At 40.1% G+C, this 19,781-nt stretch overlaps 1 protein-coding gene across 1 annotated transcript in view; it reads right to left on the bottom strand.

The window, feature by feature from the left end:
• The window catches only part of LOC115806677 (trichohyalin-like), a 102,593-nt gene that overhangs the window by 67,005 nt on the left and 15,807 nt on the right, over window positions 1-19,781 (bottom strand). The window contains exons 7-10 of the mRNA XM_030767538.1: window positions 19,051-19,218; window positions 18,495-18,626; window positions 14,946-15,125; window positions 5,537-5,764 (exon numbers count right to left, since the gene is read on the bottom strand). Coding sequence (XP_030623398.1) covers window positions 5,537-5,764; window positions 14,946-15,125; window positions 18,495-18,626; window positions 19,051-19,218 — 708 coding nt within the window. The remainder of the gene's footprint in view (window positions 1-5,536; window positions 5,765-14,945; window positions 15,126-18,494; window positions 18,627-19,050; window positions 19,219-19,781) is intronic.

Below are 19,781 nucleotides of genomic sequence, written 5' to 3'. Positions count from 1 at the left end.
GAAAATGAGAGAGATGAATGGATTGGGGAGGGAGGTGGGGGGCAGTCTCTTGGCAGTGATGCAGACAGTAAATCAAGCCTAAAAAGAACCTGTATTTTTCATCAGTTTACCAGATGGAGACTACCCTCATCTTTCATGTGATCGCATGTGAAGGGTAAAAATGGAAAAATCACATTTTTTCCCCTCTCTTTCTTTTTTTCTCTCTCTCTTTTTAAACTTGCTAAACCATTAGACAGGATGAGCAATCTGTGTCAGCATCCGAAAGTGTCTGCTTCCCTGAAAATGTAAAATACCACAACGTGATAATAATTAAACAATAGAATTTGGTGTCCCTGGTGACTGTATGTTCCACACTATATAACAGAGACAAAGTAAAACGTTCCTTCTTAATGTCTTCAAGATGTCTCTAAACATGTCATGACATCCCACGCAAAGGTTTTAGCCAAATATATAAGGAATATTTCAAACCAAGAATTTTTTTTTTCTACTCCACACACGACGTGGTGAGAATATCTGTAATATTTATTCTGTTTTCTTTCTTTCTTTCTTTCTTTCTTTCTTTCTTTCTTTCTTTCTTTCTTTCTTTCTTTCTTTCTTTCTTTCTTTCTGTCTTTCTGTCTTCCTTTCCTTCCCCTCCTACAAGCCTAAAATGTTGTTAATCAAGGTTCCGTTTCAAATGACAAAAATGCAGGGAGCAGAGGGAGTAACTTGGTGTGATATGGTAATTTGCTGCAGATATATCATTTTGTGAATAAAATGCTGAAACCTATGATTAACTGGGTCCCTGCTGTAGATGGCACACTGATTAATTTTACCCTCTTCAGCCAATGCCAAGGTCCTCACTCTTCCCCTCTTTTTGCTAAGGGTGAAAATTAAATCAGTTCTTTTTAATTTCTGAATAACCTTGTGTCATTTTTTTTTTCCCCTCTATGTCACATGTGTTCCTGAGGAAACGGAATTGCTCTCTGAGCTTAAGCAGTTCACAGAGAGTTCTAGAATACACAATGCATTCCAGAATAGGAAAAAAAAACACAGTTTTTGCAGCCTGTGGTAATTTTTTACATGTTTTCCTTTTGTTTAAAAGATAATGCACATGATAAAAAAAACCAAAAAAACTATGAGTTTTGAGCATATTCAAAGAAAAAAGATGGGAGACGAAGATAAGAAACTGTGTTGTTTGCACACTTCTTGACGTTTAAGTTGCCTGCAATGCTTGTTCTTGAGGTTCGTGAATTTTGACAGACGCATAATCCTGCTAAACAAAGAATCAAAGTGAGTTTTTACAATGCCTGCAACCTGCACTGTAATGATGAACATGCCAGTAATTGGGTTCTTCGATTTGATATCTTCTATATCTCCTAGGGTATACCTTTGTCAATAAACCTGCCAGTTACTCTACGGCAGAGGAAAAACAAATCAAACAAACAGCCTGCATTAAACAGGATTGAACTGCTTTGCACAAACTGCACAGTTTGGATTGTTTACCGACCTATCCATTGTGTGGTATTATTTTAGCTTCTATATAAATGTATATGGGCAGGCCTATTACAGTGGCTGGTGGGGGGGGGGGGGGGGGGGTTATAACCCAATCCCTGCTGTAACAAAAGCAGTCAACTGTTTGGTGTGACAGGAAAGGAGGAGAGAGAGAGAGAGAGAGAGAGAGAGAGAGAGGGAGAGAGGGAGAGAGGGACAGAAAGAGGAAGAAAAGAAGAAACCTGTGCTTGCATGTCCGAGCCATGCTAAATTCTATATATTCAGAAACGTAGAGACACAGAAAGTGTCATTATTCAATGTCCTCATAGAAAATGAAAGCCCCCCTCCGCCTCCACACACACACGCACGCACACACACACACACACACACACACACACACACACACACACACACACACAACCCAGTAAAATTTCCCGACCACCCGCAAGTTGATTTATTCCCTGGGTCTGACAAAGAATTCTATTCCCCAATGACATTGTGCTTATAACCTTTACATAGAGTCTAATCAGCAAACACGTTACTGCCGGTGGATCCCATGCACAGAAAATTGAATTTTTGAGTGCACTTTTATTTAGAAAAATGACAGCAATAATAAGGAATGGGAATAATAAGGAAAATATAATAAGCGAAATGCAGATCATTAAGGTGGCATTTGCTTGTTGATGCAAGCCGCGGATAATCAACATCGCAGCTTAATGACATTAGAGGGGACATACACATCAGAGAATGATCAAATTACACAGTTTAGTTAATGACGAATGGGCTGGACAGCAAGAGGGCTCTTTGCACTCTGAGTTTTTTTTTGTGTGTGTGTGTGTGTGTGTGTGTGTGTGTGTGTGTGGGTGGGGGGGCGCTGTTAGATATTCCAAATATCGCACCCAGTGTCAAGAGTCAAAGGGACATTGCTGGGGTGAAAATTTCACATCCTCATGCAAAAGGCAAAGAAAAGAAAAAAAATCCTTGATCTCCTTTATCGATGGACACAACGCCGTAAAGCCATCATTCTGTTTATAGACGTTTAATTGAAGACAGCATAAAACGATAAACTAAGAAACATGCATGGTTGACTCCTCCAATTCAACCCATAAATCATCGTGCTGTTCGGACAAGTCGCCGAGACACAAATTCTGATGATAGATGACCCGTTTAACTTTGATTTTTGAGAGCAATGAGCTCGCTAGCAATACCTCACACTGACTAATGCCACATATGGCCATGCAAGAAGGCGGTGAAAAATCCATTTCTCCTCACGGAGGATGCTTAAAATAATCTTGTAAATGGCCGTTATTAAAAATGCGGCGTCTCTAGGCTTCAGCCGGCACAGGCACCGAGTAGGAAACTGAACAGATCTGCATTAGCATGCCATAATGTTCCGATGATTTGTGATATAAAGGAGTCATCAACAAACTAATTCATCAGCCTATCTGTCTAATGAAACACACATATCCGCAGCCATAAATATTAGCACAGGGAGACAGACAATAACACTGTTTTTAATCAAGGATGGAACATGAACAAACAAACTAATGTTCACCTTTGGATGAAGTCAAAAATACACGTATATGTGTATGTATGTGTATATATACATGTATGTATATATATACACACACGCACACGCACACGCGCACGCGCGCACACACACACACACACACACACACACACACAAAGCCAGATGCGAGTAACAAACAGCTTGGATGCATATTTAAATCAGGCAGCAAAAAGCTTTTGTACAAAGAACATAAAAACAACCTCAGAGAGACTGTTCACAATTACGGAAATTAAAGGCCTGCTAGTTAGCTTCAGAGTCATTACTATTTCATGTTTCTCTCTGTCCTTTAAATGAGCTAGTGTCTTGTGTTCATTGGAGTCAGTGAATTATTCATTCTTGACATGCAAAAGCAGTTAGTGGAAAGAGATAAAACTGACAGTTTGTCTCTGCGTGCAGGAGACTCCAGCTGGTGGCTCTCTCTGCCTGTGTGTGCAGTCGAGTGTGTGTGTGGGTGTGCGTACGTGTGTGTGTGAGAGTGTGTGTGTGTGTGTGTGTGTGTGTGGCGACAGGGGATTCACAGCTTAAGCATTCTAATGCAAGGCCAGAAGAGAGGGGCTTCTCTCCCCAGGGGGCCTGTTTAGCCACACACTGTAATGCCAGACTTCCAGCCTTGTTAGTAAGCAGTCTGGGTGGATATGGGGGGGGGGGGGGGGGGGGGGTGTATTTCAGGGCTGGGAGGGTTCAAGCACAGTAAACATTAAATTGTATTCATTAACAAAGAACACCATTTGCTGGCATGGAGCCAAACTCCACCTACACCTACTGTCTGTGTTTACTCAAACTCATATTTGTGTGTGTGTGTGTGTGTGTGTGTGTGTGTGTGAATCCATTGGTTTGAGATGAACATGCTGTTTAATTTAGCTTCTCTGAGTAAGTGAAGATTCGCCGGCTCTGACAGACGCCTATGCTTCTGTCTAATTGTTCGATGCCTCCCTTGCACTCGTCGGCCGAGTGACCTGGAGAAAATCGACGCGCCAGCCCCTGGGTCCGAGCAGGGGACAGAAAGAGAAAGAGAGAGAGAGAGAGAGAGAGAGGGAGAGAGAGAAGAGAGAAAAGAGGTGGGAGGAGGAGGAGAAAGAGAGAGGAGAGTGAATAAAAAAAGGGAGACAGGGAAAGAAAAGGGAGAAAGGCTAAGTGAGGGACAAAGAGAGAGAGTGAGAGAGAGAGAGAGAGAGAGAGAGAGAGAGAGAGCGAGAGATGAATAGAAAAAGAGACGGATTACACGAGAAAAAGCGAGAGGACTGACAGGGAGAAAGAGATCCAAAAATGAAAGGCGAAGATGGCATTAGAGAGAGAAGGAGAGGCAGAGGGTGTGTGGAACCTAAACAAACAAACAAACAAACAAACAAACAAACAAACAAAAAAGACAAGACGAAGCGAGACGTCTGGATGTATGCCCCTCACCTCTGCCTGAACAGTGTCCTGGTGGCATTTGGCTTTGGCCAGCTCATCCTGCAGCCCCTCCGACCGGCGCGCGGTTTCACCCAGCTGTAATAAATGAAAGAGCAGTGATATTTAGATGGATGAGACACGCTGGAGGAAGAGAAAACTACCAAACACCGACCTAAAGCGATCCGCTGTCTTCACATGCTTGATTTCATCTCTTAATTAGAGCCATTCATCAATGGACATGAGATATGAGGCCTCGGCAGGGCCTTCTGACACCATACCTTGCCACCTGTCAAAATTACAGCTTTCAGTTCATGCGCCATCCCTCAAATAGTTATTTTCTGCAAGCCTGGCTGCCTCACACAATTCACTATTTACTGTATTGTCTTGCCCTGGTGTAGAGCAGCCTCCTGTAGACAGGCGTTCTCTCACTTTCTCTCTCTCTTCTCTCTGTCTCACCCCCCCCCCCCCCCCCTTCCACCCATACACACACAGGCTTTCACCCACACACACACACACACACACACACACACAGAAACACATGCATGCACGCACGCACACACACACACACACACACACACACACACACACAAGGGAGCAGGCATAATGTCAGTGTCAGACAGTGCTAATGTTCATTAAGCTGCAGATCAATTCCAATTAAAGGCCATTAGCAGTGTTATTACAGCCATGATTATTGTTTTTATCATTCAGGAAAAACAAACGGCTTCTCGTCCTTGGCTCGCACTATGAGCACAAAGAGAAGTAAAAGCGCTTTAATAAACTGACCCGTTATGGATTTTGTTTTTCATTACACACAGAAGGCATGTTGACTAGGCTGTACAATAGAATAATAATAATTCAGTATTTCAGGAAAGGCAGAATTGAAGCCATCATATAAAAAAAAAATATATATATATATTTTTGAAAGTAAAAAAAAAAAAAAATAAATAAAAATATTTGTTTTGTGTGCGTTACTCACTCGTGGCAGGGGTCCGCTCTCATATTTCATAAGGAATATGGGAGCCATTGTGGTGGGAAATAATATTTATATACAACATCTCTGAATGCTTATCTTACTACTGTAAATATTCGCGGACGCTTCACCTCGGCGGCTGCTTCCTCGGCTTGAGGCTCTGCCCTCTCGGCTCTGTCCTGGCGAGGTTGGGCTAGGGCTTGAAGGTGTCTCTCTTCGAGTTGTGCGAAATCCAATTTGAGGGAGACAAAAGCGTCGTGCCAGTGGGACTGGTCCCCGGCCAGCGGTCCGCCATTGTCCATATTGTCCGTACGGGAGCGTTCCCAGTGCCGGCGGGCCGTTCGCCCCTCTGCCTGCTCCTGGGGTGTACCGCGGAAACAAAGAAACAACCAGGTAGGAGTGAGTTAACCTTTTTCCTCCCCCACCTCTCCCCCCCCGCCCCCCCTCCACCCCCCAAGCCCTCTGGGGGAGCCCAAGCTATTCCCTGCACCCATATTTAACCTGGAGAGATGCCCTTCACCACTTCTGCTTTCTTACCCCCCTTAAAAAGAGAGAGGACCTGGTCCAGTTGAGGGGGATTTTACCTGTCACGTCTTTGGTGACTTTCTCTCCGTTTAGCCGTGTGCCATTGTGTTTTTTGGGGTGTTTTTTTTTGGGGGTATTTTTTTATTAGTTTTTTTTTTTTTTTTTTCCTCTGAGTTAAATGCAGAAGAGAGTCAGGGGAAAAGCCTATTCATGTGTGTCCAATTCAAGCCGCACAGCTTTAGACTTCATTATGCTTCTTTCAGTGACTCACTCATTCACGCCAACACTGTCTTTTCAAATACAGACCCTACATTCTCCGAACAACTACACAAATAATAGCCACCTACTGCTAAAACGAAAGAGGGACTTCTGTATTCTTTGAGGAGTTCATCAACAATCTCTGAATAACTTTCATTGGAGCTTAGATTGCACTTGAGAAAGAGCCATTGCATGCAATTTTTTTTTTTTTTTTTTTTAAACTTGTATGAATGCGTATTATCCCCGACAGATACTTTGTGGTCCACTTTGTTCTGAGAATCCACGGTGCGGTTTGCTAGTTTGTTATCCGGGGTCAGTTTGAAGAATTCTGTTTAGTAAAAAAAACGGCGATGCTCATCAAAGCTAATCGCCATCTTAAAGAATGAGACACTTTATCAAACAAGAACGAAATCTCTTCCTCGCCTTCATATCAACACTGGATTTCAAGCATGTGTTATTTCTCCTGTTTTTCTGTCTTGCAGGATCTACCCAGGCAATCACGGCATTTTAGAATACACAACGGTCACACAGGAATACTGGGACATCAGTCATAATTACAACTGGATATTAATAACACAGCAAATATTAATCTTAGAAGTAAACACTAAGCGGCTTAAAGAAAATTGCAAATAAATCAGATTACGCTATAGGAATATCCTCACAGAGGATCCTAGGAGTAATGAGTAAGGTAGGTATCTTTTTTCATATAGAGAGCAAGGATAGGTAGAGCTACCAGGCAATTCATAAAGCATTTGGCTCTGGCGCACACATATTTCACCTTCAATTTTATTATTTTTTTTCATAAGTCTCGGAGCCACAAAAGAGATTCAATTAGGTTTTCTGATTGGGGCAGTGGCATTCTGTCAGGTCATTCAAAGGTTAAAGAATTCAGTGCTACAAACATGATTATGCTCCTGTAGCATTTGATCAAACCTGCTGTTTATCATGCAACTCTGCCTGGTTTTGAAGTCTCAAAATAATGACATTGTTAAGGCTCCCTGCAGGTAATTGGAGGGCTATTTTACATCCACGATTGCTTAACTACCACTATTTTACATTTAAACACTTTCAGGAGAGGCAAACATAGCAGCTCCAGTGGGTCCACATTAGAGGCACTCGATGATGCTGAAAGCAAAGTACACATTAAATCATTTTTATATACTGAAGGTATGGGAAACATAATGTAATTTCCTCCCGTATCCCCAATAATGTCTATAAGAGAAAGACAGGGAGGGGGGGGAAATAAAAAAAAAAAAAAAGAAAGAAAGCAGAAATAATCAAAATTTTCATTTCATATGTCTGGGTTCAATGTCCATCTGCTTTCACTTGATACACTAGCTAATGGTTTTCTTCACTGGACAATAAATTCTAGAGTAACTGCTGCAGCATTCAAAGACTGGGCTATTGAAACGCATGCAGCTTTGCACGGAATAACTGAGGAGAATATAAAGACAGTTATAAGCATATTTTTGAGGTTATCTTGGTTGTTTTAGGTCAAACTTTTTTTCTGTTACTTATTTATTTGGTCGTATATTTGAATAGTAACACTTACTTTCCATAATGCGTACAAGCTGCTGATATGCCCCATCATTTGCTCTATGATTTAAGATACATTTATTGATAAAAAATTATAACAGAATTCCACCGATTGATTGTATACAGATGTGTTTAAATGCCTAATATCATAGCGTGTCTTCTTTTGACCTATATTTAAATGGGAATACATTGTACTAGGGTAAATGTTCAGATCCTTTTGCCCACCATCGTATTTCTCCAATTCCGATTAAATCCTAAACATTTATTTAATCTCCCAAACAAAAAGATTACACGCATCCTCAAAGTCGCTTTCAGTTTGGAAAAACGGATTTATAAACCTGTGATTTATAACACTTTTTGCATCGGCTGACCTCGAGAAAAAAAAAAAAAAAAAGGGCACTTTAATTAGCATCTGATTGTCTGTTTTAGTATACCAACATTTTTTAAACATGTTATGCAGCTGCTGAGCACATTGGCAGATTGTCTCCGTGATCACTGATGTTCCCCAGATGCAGCGTGTCTGCACTGCTCCCCTCACACATCTGCCGGTGCTGCTGCCTTGGAGAAAAAAAAAAAAAAAAAAAAAACCTCCAACAACAAGGGATAGGTGAGGAGTTTGAATAATGTATGAGAACTTTTATATTGGGAGTGATGCTTGTCAATCACGCCTGCCTAAATCAAGACGGCACAGATCATTTCCATTTCAACTATCGGTTATTCAAGTTTTGAGAAACAGCTCAAGTCGCCCGGATAGTCAGTCAATCTCGGAATTGGGCAGAGAGATCCCAAACCGTGCTTTAATTAATGTTGAAAAAAAAAAAAGGCCCTGAGATTCACCCACACCCCTGTAATTCCACGTATGTATTCAATATCTGTATTTACATGCCAGCATCACTGAGCAAACAAGCTCATTTAAAAGTTCATATGCTAATGTGTGACATTTAAAGCAAACTTTACACGAGAAAGGACATACAACAATAGACTTTGATTCTTTCCTTGTCTGCGAACTCTTGCAGTTTCCATATTTATAACCTTAAAAAAAAAAAACGACACCTCAGGACACAAAAAAAAAGGTTTTGAGTTTTTCCAGATCTATTTTTAAGGTTAAATTTCTTGGATTTTGAAGAATAAATTGTTTCTGTAACGAGTGAAAAAAAAAAAGAACTCCCACTGAAAAGTCCTCTGAACTTTCACTGATTCCTGTGGTTTCCCCTTCAACTGGACACATAAGAAACGCTACCTCACAACACCACAAAACTCGGCAAAATGTCTGGATTCAATTTATACTATAGCCAAAGGGATCAAATCACTGCCATAGATTATTTTACATTTGTTAATGTTTTCTTTCCCTCTGAATTTGACTTCAGAAGGTCGCTATACAAGGAGTACATGCCTTCTTTGACAACATTCTCATTACTGTCTCCCAAACTCCCCCCCCCCCCCCCCCTCCCTAAAATAAATAAATAAATATAGAAAAATGAGAAGCATCTTTCTTCTGTATGAGTGATAGAATTCTCTCCTGGTACTTCCTGTGACTGACTTTAGCTTTCTTGGAACTCCAAGTTTCAACACAAAAGAAAACTATGTCAACCAATTGGACCTCACTTAAGCAACCTTGATGATCGATTGACCAAGCTGAGCTTGAACAGGGCCCTATTTCTCCAGTATAGTGTTCAAACTGCTCATTCATTAAAAGATGTTCTTTCTTATTGATTTTGGCTTAAGTAATGAGAGAGCTTATCCAAAAATCTTTAGCATTTGGGCTCAAGTTAAGGAAATCGATGCAACCATTTCCCATTTGAACAGCATATGCGGATTTTATATACAAAAGACATGACAAAAAAAAAAAAAAAAAAGAATCAGATAAATCAATAGCTTATGTCGATACAACATAAAGCTGACAAATGACTTTTTTTAAGCAATTAAAGTGAGCTGTAAAAATATGGAAGGCCAATCAATTCAGATGTATTTCCATCATCAGTATTTTAACACTCATTTACAGTTAGCCAGAATCATAAGTCAACTCTAACCGAGGAAAAAAAACCCACTTCGGTTTGTCATCATTAACTGTTATGAAACATGGTGGCCCATTTTAGTTCTATTATTTACTTAAAGACATGTTTAGAATAAAAATGAGATTTAAGCTCCTTATTATTATTCTCATAAATATGTTTGTAATTAATATCATTTGGAGGGACTGTATTCATTTTACATCATTTTGAACAGGTCAACTGTTGAAGGTGAAATCAAAAATGTAATTTAAATAAAGCTACTTGCAGCATTAGCATTAATGTAAGAGACTCTCTATTGCCAAGCTCAATGGCCGCATGACCTTAACGAGAGGACGTGAAAACTGGACACAAGCCACTTTTTTTTTTTTTTTTCCCCCAGCAAGGTTTTCTTTTCCGTCTTTTTTTAAGCTACTCAGTGAGTTCCTTTAAAGTTCAATCAATTAATCTGCCTTAATCTTTAGTGCTGAGTAATGCATAGGTCTAATCACTCCATAAACTGAGACAATTGTAGTGCCTTGACCCGCTGATGACACGGGGGTCAGCTGTGCGCACACCTTCCCAAACACCTGATCAATTTTTAACAATGACTGGATCAGAAACTGTCACGGTGTTTAAGTAATTTGCGAATGGGTGATGTAGAACATTATTATCAAACGGCTATAATATAAACACTCCTCTAAAAAAAAAAAAAAGCAAAACAAAAGAACATTTAAACAGAACGAGCGCACATTCTGTGCTTCAACATGGTATAAATCGAAGGGGAGCTAAGTATGACATAATCCGAGCCCACAGAGAAATGTATACATGACATGAAAACGCGAAACAATATATGCGATGCATTATCCATGCCTGTCTTATTTGTGATGTTCGTTTAATATGTTTCAAAATACCCTCTCAAAGTAAAAGCCACTCAGAGAGGCAGCTCCATAGCCCCTTAACCATCCATCCATATCCCTGTGAGAACCTGCCGGATAAGGATGAGGCAGACTGGACCACTTTATCTCGGAGAGGGTACAAATGACACCCATACATAGCAGCTTGGCAGACCTACTGGGGATTCCTGTTCTGACTCTACAGTGTCAAAGGTGACCCGCATGTTAGCAAAACTAAACTAATTCTTCCCCCCCCCGGAAAGGTCATTTCTCCTTTTTTAATACTTATATGAATATATGAATCAAATAAATTGTGAAAATATTATGAAAGAAATTCATATGAATATGATGTAAAAAAAAAAAAAACACCTGTGACACGTGGATTGCATCACGTGTGTGATGCTTCATGTGTTCAAGATTATATTCTGAACCTCGTACACACACGCACAGACGCTCTCCGTTCAGATCAAAAAAAAAAAAAAAAAAAAGCTGTAAAAATAAGGCACAATTCCGTCTCCTTTTCATCCGCAATTTGCCCTCTCCTCCATTTTGTTTTCTGGTCCAGCAGTGTTTCTATTTTACAGGGGTGGTTTAATCACACATAAGAAATTACTGGTTTCTCTGTTCGCCAAGCATGACATTTCAATTGTGCAGCCAATAAAAGTATTACACGAAGAGGGCTAAAATGATCTAGTATGTGGAAAGCCAGGAGACCCAGGTTACCATGGTGAGCCATCTTTTCCAATGCATGCAAGGTCGAGAGTGAGCGACCTGCCAATGAAGAAAGCGCGGTCTTAATCACATAATCATATATACTAGTGCAACAAAGCTACGAAAAGCTTAATGAATCTCAGACATACTGCTGGACTACCTGCTTTATTTGACACACAGGCAGATTTTGTTTCATTAATTTGTTTCATTTGGTCCATAAAAACAAACAAACAAACAAACAAACAAAAACAGTTTATCAAAAGTAGCAGAGAGAGAGAGAACAAAAATCATTTATCCAGAGGGGATTAAGAACTGGACATAACCAGACATCCTGCTAACCAAAATATTTAAAGTGCTATTAAAAGAGATTTATTATTAATATGAAAATAATTCTATTTTAACTATTCAAATACAAATGCTGCATGAAAATGATGTCTGTCTAGGCTATGATTCTTCTGAATTTAAGGAGATAGTTATAAAATATTCAGCATGAAAATGCTGTAACACATGTCATCTGTCATTTGTAGGCAAGTGAATATTATGACAGGAGATTTAAAACATTTATGTGGGGAATATGTTTTGGGAAAGTATTTATTAACTCCAAGGGACTATAATATCTTCTCTCCATAACTAGAGTTCGGCCAACATGCCAACAAAATGAACAAGTTGCAAAAGAGCCAAAAAAAGCATCAAGCTCTCTGTCTAAACATAAACACACACACACACTCTCACACACTTTCTCTCTCTCTCTCTCTCACACACACACACACACACACACAATTTTATCTACACTTGCAGGAGCAAAACAAACCCTCGGATGTCATGGTCAATTGTGAGTGGAAATTGGCATTGATGATTGATTCAGTATGGTCAGAAGGTTCCCACTCAGGTGACTGACATATTAGCTATACCCAAGACAGAAAAAGTCAAGTAATAATCAGTAATGATCCAGGGAGGAGTTCAAGGCCAAGAGATTTAATGTGCTGACATAACAAACATCATGCAAGTTCTCAAAATTCATTCTCCCCGCTCATATGAAGAAGGGATTTTCTCAGCGTTTTTACACGGTTTTCGCTCAAGATCCCATAACAGAACACAACTAGATCTGTTTGTTCACTTATCGTAACAATGACCCTCAAACTTCAAACACATCTTTTTTTTTCTTTGTTTTTTCGCATTTCCATGCCAAAAAAGTACCATATTTGGTGCTGTGGTGTGTTATTCTTAAAAACTAGAGAAGACTGTGCTCAAAAACTGAACTGAAGTGCAGGGCTCATATACTTCATGTGATATATGGGTTTATTTTAACATATTCAATAGGGAGCAAATATGAATATGCATCTCACAATGATGGAATCGGGGTAAATGGAGGTAACTTAATCCTCGGTGACAATAACCGGTCCAAAAAACGTTAAAACGGGCTCCGTGACTCGTTCAGTTTGAAGAGTTAATCATTTCCACTAACGTAAGGTTCCTGAATCCAACTTCATCGTTTACCTTGATGTGACATTTTAAGTTAATCTGTTTTTGCACCTCACCACCCCCCAGCGCCACCATCGCCATCGCCATCAGCTAGCCAGACGCATCCATTTGCAATTCTGATAGGATGGATTCTAATTGGGGCAAAATCATTTTTACACAAACAGACAAGGACACAGGAATGGTGAATCAGCAAATTTGATGAATTATCATTTCATGGTGATGTAGTCCCATTAAGGGTCCCTGCTAGTGTGCCTTTTTAGATGTCTAGATGCTAGGACCTTCAGCTCAATTCAAAGCACATGTTCCCATTAGCGAAGGTAATGGACACTTCTTATGCAAAGTGGCTGCTTGTGAGGCTTGAGTTTCAGAAATGGGATTAAATTTTGCTACCTCCTCAAGATTTTCAGAGAGGAGACGAGGCAGGACAAGTGACTCCGCTCGTTTTAACACATGCTGAAAACAACTTTGTTTGAAAGCGGCTATTTAATCATTGTTTAGGTATTTTAAAGACTCTCAAAGAACATCTAAAACCTCGTATTAAATTAACAAACGAATTCTTCAGTTAACCTTTTACAGGAGCCACTCAGCACTTTGAGGTTTTTTTTTGTGTGTGTGTGTTTTTTTTTTTAAAAATTCCATCTTGTGCTAAGTGAAATTTGAAATCGTGTTATTTCTCAGAAAATGTCAGACTTCTACAACTACGACACTTACACCGTCACAAGGTTGATTTTTATTTTAAACAAAAGCATCCAATGCCTATAATTCTACAAAAGAATTTTCACAAACCTCAGGTATTAATGTGTTGGTCAATGGTACCATAAAATACGCTGCTCCAGTAATGAAACACAGATAATTGAGTGACATCACTCATAGTGCTTTTTCACTTATTTATCACGCTTAAGCATGCAAACACCGCAAACCAAAGCCAATTTCCAAATTGCAAAACTCCAAACAATATATTCAAATCAAAAGCAAGAACATGTTTCCAAAAGCACCGGATCGAAAAGGGGCTGTGTGGTACAGAGGCGGTAAATCAGGGCGAATGTTTATCGTCATGACATTCAGTGGCATTGCGGATGAAACACTTGGCACTACGCTGAATGAGTTCCTGTAAAGCATAAATCTGAGTGTGTTATTCTTCATGGCGTGGATGGCTTTAAGCAAATGCCTGTGGTTCAGACGCCACGCTTCATATGTCACACTCAGGCATCCTGAAACCCCCAGATGAGCGAACCACAGTGGAAAGCCATCTCCAGTCCCACCTTCTTACAAGGGGGATGGAGTTTCTCTTTCTCCGTGTGTGTGTGTGTGTGTGTGTGTGTGCAACAAAACCAACTTGTTTCTGCTGTTTCTTTAGCTATTCACTCGTAATAAATGTCAAATGTTGTGGGAGGACTCAAAAAAAAGAAAAAGGTTAAACACTCTTTAAAAGTCCATTACCAGTCCCACTGCTCAACTGTAAACGCTGTCTCTTTCGTATTCACACGTGCACTTATGATAACTCGGCAAAAACTACAGGAAGCATATCGCGCTATTAAGGTTTTCTTGCCCTGGGTCTTTACATAAACTGTGCTCACATCAGCCGTATTTAACAACCTGGCTTTAATACACCCCGGCTTGTCCGTTCTCAACAGTTAGATCTTATTCAATAACTTTCCAAGGTTTTTTTTTTTTTGGTCTGAGACAAAAAAAAGGATTACAGACAGAGACAGATGTCCTCTTTTTTTTACATTTCAACTTTTAAACTCTGACTCGCATACAAAAGTATGTGAAAAGTTGGTTCTAACAAAGTTTGTCGCAAATACCAAATAAATTTTCAGGGCACAAGTTCACTACTCAAGGAGCAAATAAATGAAATCATACAATAAACATAATAAAAGTGCACTTTTCATCAAGGTTCAACATTAACAATCTCACGCAACCCATACACATAGCCCGGTCAAAAAAAACAACAGCAACAACAACAACAACAACAACAACAACAACAACCACAACAACAACAACAACAACAAAAAATGCTTAAAAGAAAAAAAGCAAAAGCAGAAACAATGCTTTGCCCTGATCCATATGATCCTCTCGGCTGAGTAGAATTACGAATGCCATTGAGATGTAAATATAATTAGCCCTGCCAGGCGAGTGCAAACACTTCCAGCTTCCAGCCTGAAAGAGGGCATCTGCAGCGCACACCTCTCCACCCGCAGCAGCGAGCGAGCGGGCGAGCGAGGGAGCGAGGGGTGGGGGGTGGGTGGGTGGTTGCGGGACGGGTCGGGACGAGAGCGAAGCGTGGCACTGCCAGCCGGTCTTGGCACGGTGACAAGCTCGCTCTGGTAAACACCGCGGCCGCCTGTTAGCTTATCACAATATGTCGAATTACCGCGTAATTAGGGGAAGTGGTACCTCTGCCACCCTCAGTGTGATGTTGAGCATATGCTCTGCCCCGTGTGTGTGCCAGACGGCCAGACACACGCCCCCTGCACAAATATATGCACAGTGTTTAAGCATGTTATTTCATCTAAACACAGAGTGTGGCCTTTTATTTATTTATTTATTTATTTTATTTATTTTTTTTTTTTATAAATCATGTTCTATAAAGGATCTCAGGAACATGGATATGAAATATAAACAGCTATTATGTGCTACATTTACCAACTCACGTATTCAAACCCCATTAAGACGTGCACACATCAAAGTTGGCAGAACCAACGATAAGTAATTAGAAACCATAAAAATGAATTTAAATGGCAAATGTTTAATGGTGAAACATGAAGCAATATCTTGTTGTTGGCGGAGGGGGGGGGGGGGGGGGGGGGGGGGGGTTACCAATAAATGGAGGTCTCAGTTGTTTCTTTCATCAGCGCATGTGTAGCGCCTCAATATGATTGTAAGCATTTTCAAGAGTCTCTGACGCGCTGTTGAGGTGAATGATATTACTGGAGTTATTTGCATATTTAATTATGCTTGTTAAGGATAAGTGCTGTTTATTCAATTTGCTCCATTTTGTCGCTGGCACCTTTTCAATAAGCCTCACTGAGGCAGACCGGGAGCGAGCAATGGGAAAATTAGCACGCATTCATCAATTCCACAAAACAGATGCTAACAATCAGGTGCTTTCTCAATCTTTCATTATCATTAGCCCATTTTAGCATAATTATCCTCGTGCCAACTTGCGGCTTGTGACAGCTTTCAGCTTCCTTCAATGGCTTTCTGGAGTGGATACGTTTAATGTATCAGCGCTAACGAAAGGCTGGGTTTCTCGTCCTATACAGCTCCATTACTGAAATTAAGCATTTTCTCATTAGCCAGAGGCTATTGTACTAATAAATTATTCATCTACGCTTCACAAAAGGAACATTAATCAATTATAAAGATATAACGCAATTAAAACACAAGGAGCAAGACAAGAACTCTTACATTAATATGCAGACAGATAGTGGTGCAACTGCTTCCAAATCAATACTTTTTCTATTAATTTGAACAGTCCTCAAAGATACAGAAGTGCGTGATTAAACATGATCTTGATTCAGAATTCAGACAATAAGAACCCAGTACGCTTGATACATTTTCACATTGTTTGTTTCTTTCCTCACTCAATTTTTCATGGCCCACACACAAGAAGTAGGAACAAACCCCTTTTTTTTTTTTTCAGATGTGAAAAAAAAATACTCAAAAAAAAAACGAAGGCTATGCAATCAGAAAACGCGGAAGACCACATGGGATTGTCGTAACGCACGGTATGCAATTGGTTTGAACCCTGTGGCGCTCAAATTTGTTTTTAATGCATTTTTAAAGTTTTATTGGCATTCAAGGACACATGGGGAATAAAACTCATCCATTCAAAGTGTTGACCCCATTAGTATTAACCGACAAGGCAAATCTGATGCTCCGATCAGTTCAGTTTCAGAACTCAGTCTCCTGTGGCAATGCCAGTGAATGAGAGCTCTGATTTTGGATAGAATAGCAGATGCACGTTTACTGTTTACAAAAGAACTCCAGCTTTATCACCGTCGCTCTCTGGCCGACGACACATTTATGGCTCAAATAAAAAAGGAAAAAAAAGTCTGGATCCGAAGATGGCATGATGGCGCGAAATCGGTAATTATGGTCTGCAGAAAAATAGTTGCCACGGGATCACAAACTTTTAATTATTACTATTATTACAAATATCTTATCGGTGTGCAGCGTTAATGCACTCACCCAGATGATTTCAAAGTCATTAAAAAACATTCTGAATTCACTGACATATTTGGTATTCGTTAGCAGCAATCCATGACGATACCTCATTTTCATCATAAACACGTTTTTTAGCAGCTTAGATAGAAGCGTAATAAAAGGCTCTTTTTTTTTTTTTTTTACTACTACACCCAGGATTTGACGCGTATTCGCTTTAAATCCATTCAGATTTAAAAGGAGAAAAATATTTGCCTTCTGACACAAGAAATTTCCTTCATGATTCAGAAGAGAATGAAGTTACACGCCCTTACAGGGCTGACATGGTAAAGAACTCAATGACCCTTCCCCTGTCTTCTTCACCTATGCCTGACAGCTTAGTCCATACAACCCCATCTCAGAGTAGTTCTATGGAAGAGGTAAGAGTATATTTCATAAAGAATGAACTATTATTTACCCCCCCCCCTCCCCAACGCACACACACACACATACGCACATAAACACAAACACAAACACACACACACTCATGCCCCCCCCCATCATCCATGCTTTCAAACCTTCTAATGAGCAAGGAGAAACATTAGAATGTTTATCTGTTCGCATTTGGAAACACACACGGATAAACTCGCTCTCAGTTACAGCATATGCGTCACAGACAGAGAGCTGAAATAGAATTAGAGGAGAAAAAAAGCAGCCCCTCTAAAGGTCCTGTGAACACACACTGCAGGTGATAGCTGTATCATAAACTAAATCTCCCTATTTAAGCAGACTGCTGCGGAGAGAAGCGCACGGATTCATCTGTAAAAAGCTACTTAAAACACGGACTCGCGCTGAAAAGACAATAGCGCTTTCCTGACTCATTCTCATGTCGTCAAACTGTTTTAATGAAATAATACCATTTTGAGACACGGTTCTGCGTGAGAGGACACACAAGGCTGTCTAACGTGTAATAGCTATCACTAATTTGACAGGTTATGGAAAGCATGCATCATACAGTACATAAGAGAGACGGGCGTTTTAATGTGGTAGCTCGAGTGGTAAATAGTGTCCAATAGAGGACAAGAATTGGCTAAGCAAAAAAATGAAACAGTATTACTCAAGGAAACTAACCTCATAAACGCAGCACATAAAATATAATATTCCAGGAAATACGGGGCATTTGCCGAGTTGACCTTTTTGTCAAGTTATTAAACATACCCATGCGATAGAATCAAACAACTGGATGATTCAGTTGTCTTTCTTCCATGTTGTGCCGTTGATCCATCAGCGTCAAAATCTTGTATTGTTTTTTTGTTGTTTGTTTGTTTTCTGTTTTGTTTCTTTGATACTTGTGAATCTATGTCAGTCGTCATCTGACATTTTAAAAACTCAAATGATAAATGCATGTTTAGTGTGTATGCGGGGTTTTTTTGTTGAGCAGTGTTTGGAAAAAGATAAGAGAGAGAGAGAGAAAGAGAGGGCGGTTTTTGGAGATCTTAAGTCTCTCAGTGGACAGGTAAACCGTGATGAGCTGAGATAACACTAACCTGAGTGTTCAGGTTGACTGCTCTCTCCTGTGCCTGCAGCTCTGTGCCGGGTCTGACTGGAGCACCGCTCTGCGCTCGCAGCTCTGCCAACTCTGCCTGCAACTCCTTCACCCTTTTCCCCTGCCTGGACAACTACACACACACACACACGCACACACACACACATACATACACACACACACACATATGCACACACATGCACACACACACACACACACACACACACACGCACACACACACACGCACACACACACACACACACATATGTCCACGCGCACACGCACACACACACACACACACACACACACACACACACACATTAAAGAAAGATATTAAAATTCTCTAGTATTCCCTAGTCTCACTCTTCAGAGTGTGTGAGATCATAGAGTTAGGCCATTTGCGTGATTACAGAGGGCCTTCAGAGGAGCAGACGTGGCGTCTGAAGCTGCAGCGTGATTGGAGCTGACTGATGATGATGGAGAGGTGGGGAAGACTAAACGGGGCTAGGTGGAGCCGGTCAGGCCTGGAGGGAGAAAAAGGCGTTTAGCTCCCTCACCTCATTCTGCATGTTTCTGGCATCCTGCCGCCCCACCTGAAGCTCCGTCTGCAGCCTGGCAATGGTGATGTCTTTATCTGCAATCACAGCCACCTTTTCCATCTCCAGCTTCTGCAGAGCCTCCACCTTCCCTTGCAGAAGCAGCACTGACTCACTCTGTCCAAACGCCTGAAAGACCAGAACACTGCTCCTGAAAGGCTAGCGACAATAATTCCCCTCTGCAATAGTCTGAGTGTACATTTAAAAAATAAATTAATACATCAATAATAATAATAATAATAATAATAATAATAATAATAATAATAATAATAATAATAATAACAACAATAATAATAATAACAACAATAATAATAATAATAATGGTAGTAGTAGCATTAATTGGTAAATCGCATGTGTCAAAACAATAGATAATTTAAGTATGCGACAGTGGAAAACACATTGTTTATGTGTAGGCTTAACACAACCATCAATCTGGAAGAGGCAAACCCACAAACAATAAAACAGCAGTGGTTTTAATTTGGTGACACTCCACGAGGAGGTGTGGTAAGCAGTAAAATACGGTTTAAATTGAATTGCCTTTTTTTTTTTTTTGGGAGAACCCTGAGGGTACAAAAAAAAATATTTGCAGTTCATCTAAGACAAGACCCTTTTTTTTTTTTTTTTTTTTTTTTAATACACAACATATGTAAAGCTCAAGGCATGAACACTGAACTGCAAGTAATATCGTAAAA

This window comes from Chanos chanos, chromosome 3 (genome assembly GCF_902362185.1).
Source record: "Chanos chanos chromosome 3, fChaCha1.1, whole genome shotgun sequence".
Classification (NCBI taxonomy): Eukaryota; Metazoa; Chordata; class Actinopteri; order Gonorynchiformes; family Chanidae; genus Chanos; species Chanos chanos.
Note: the sequence above shows the minus strand (reverse complement) of the source record. Positions and strands in the feature narration are given on the sequence as shown.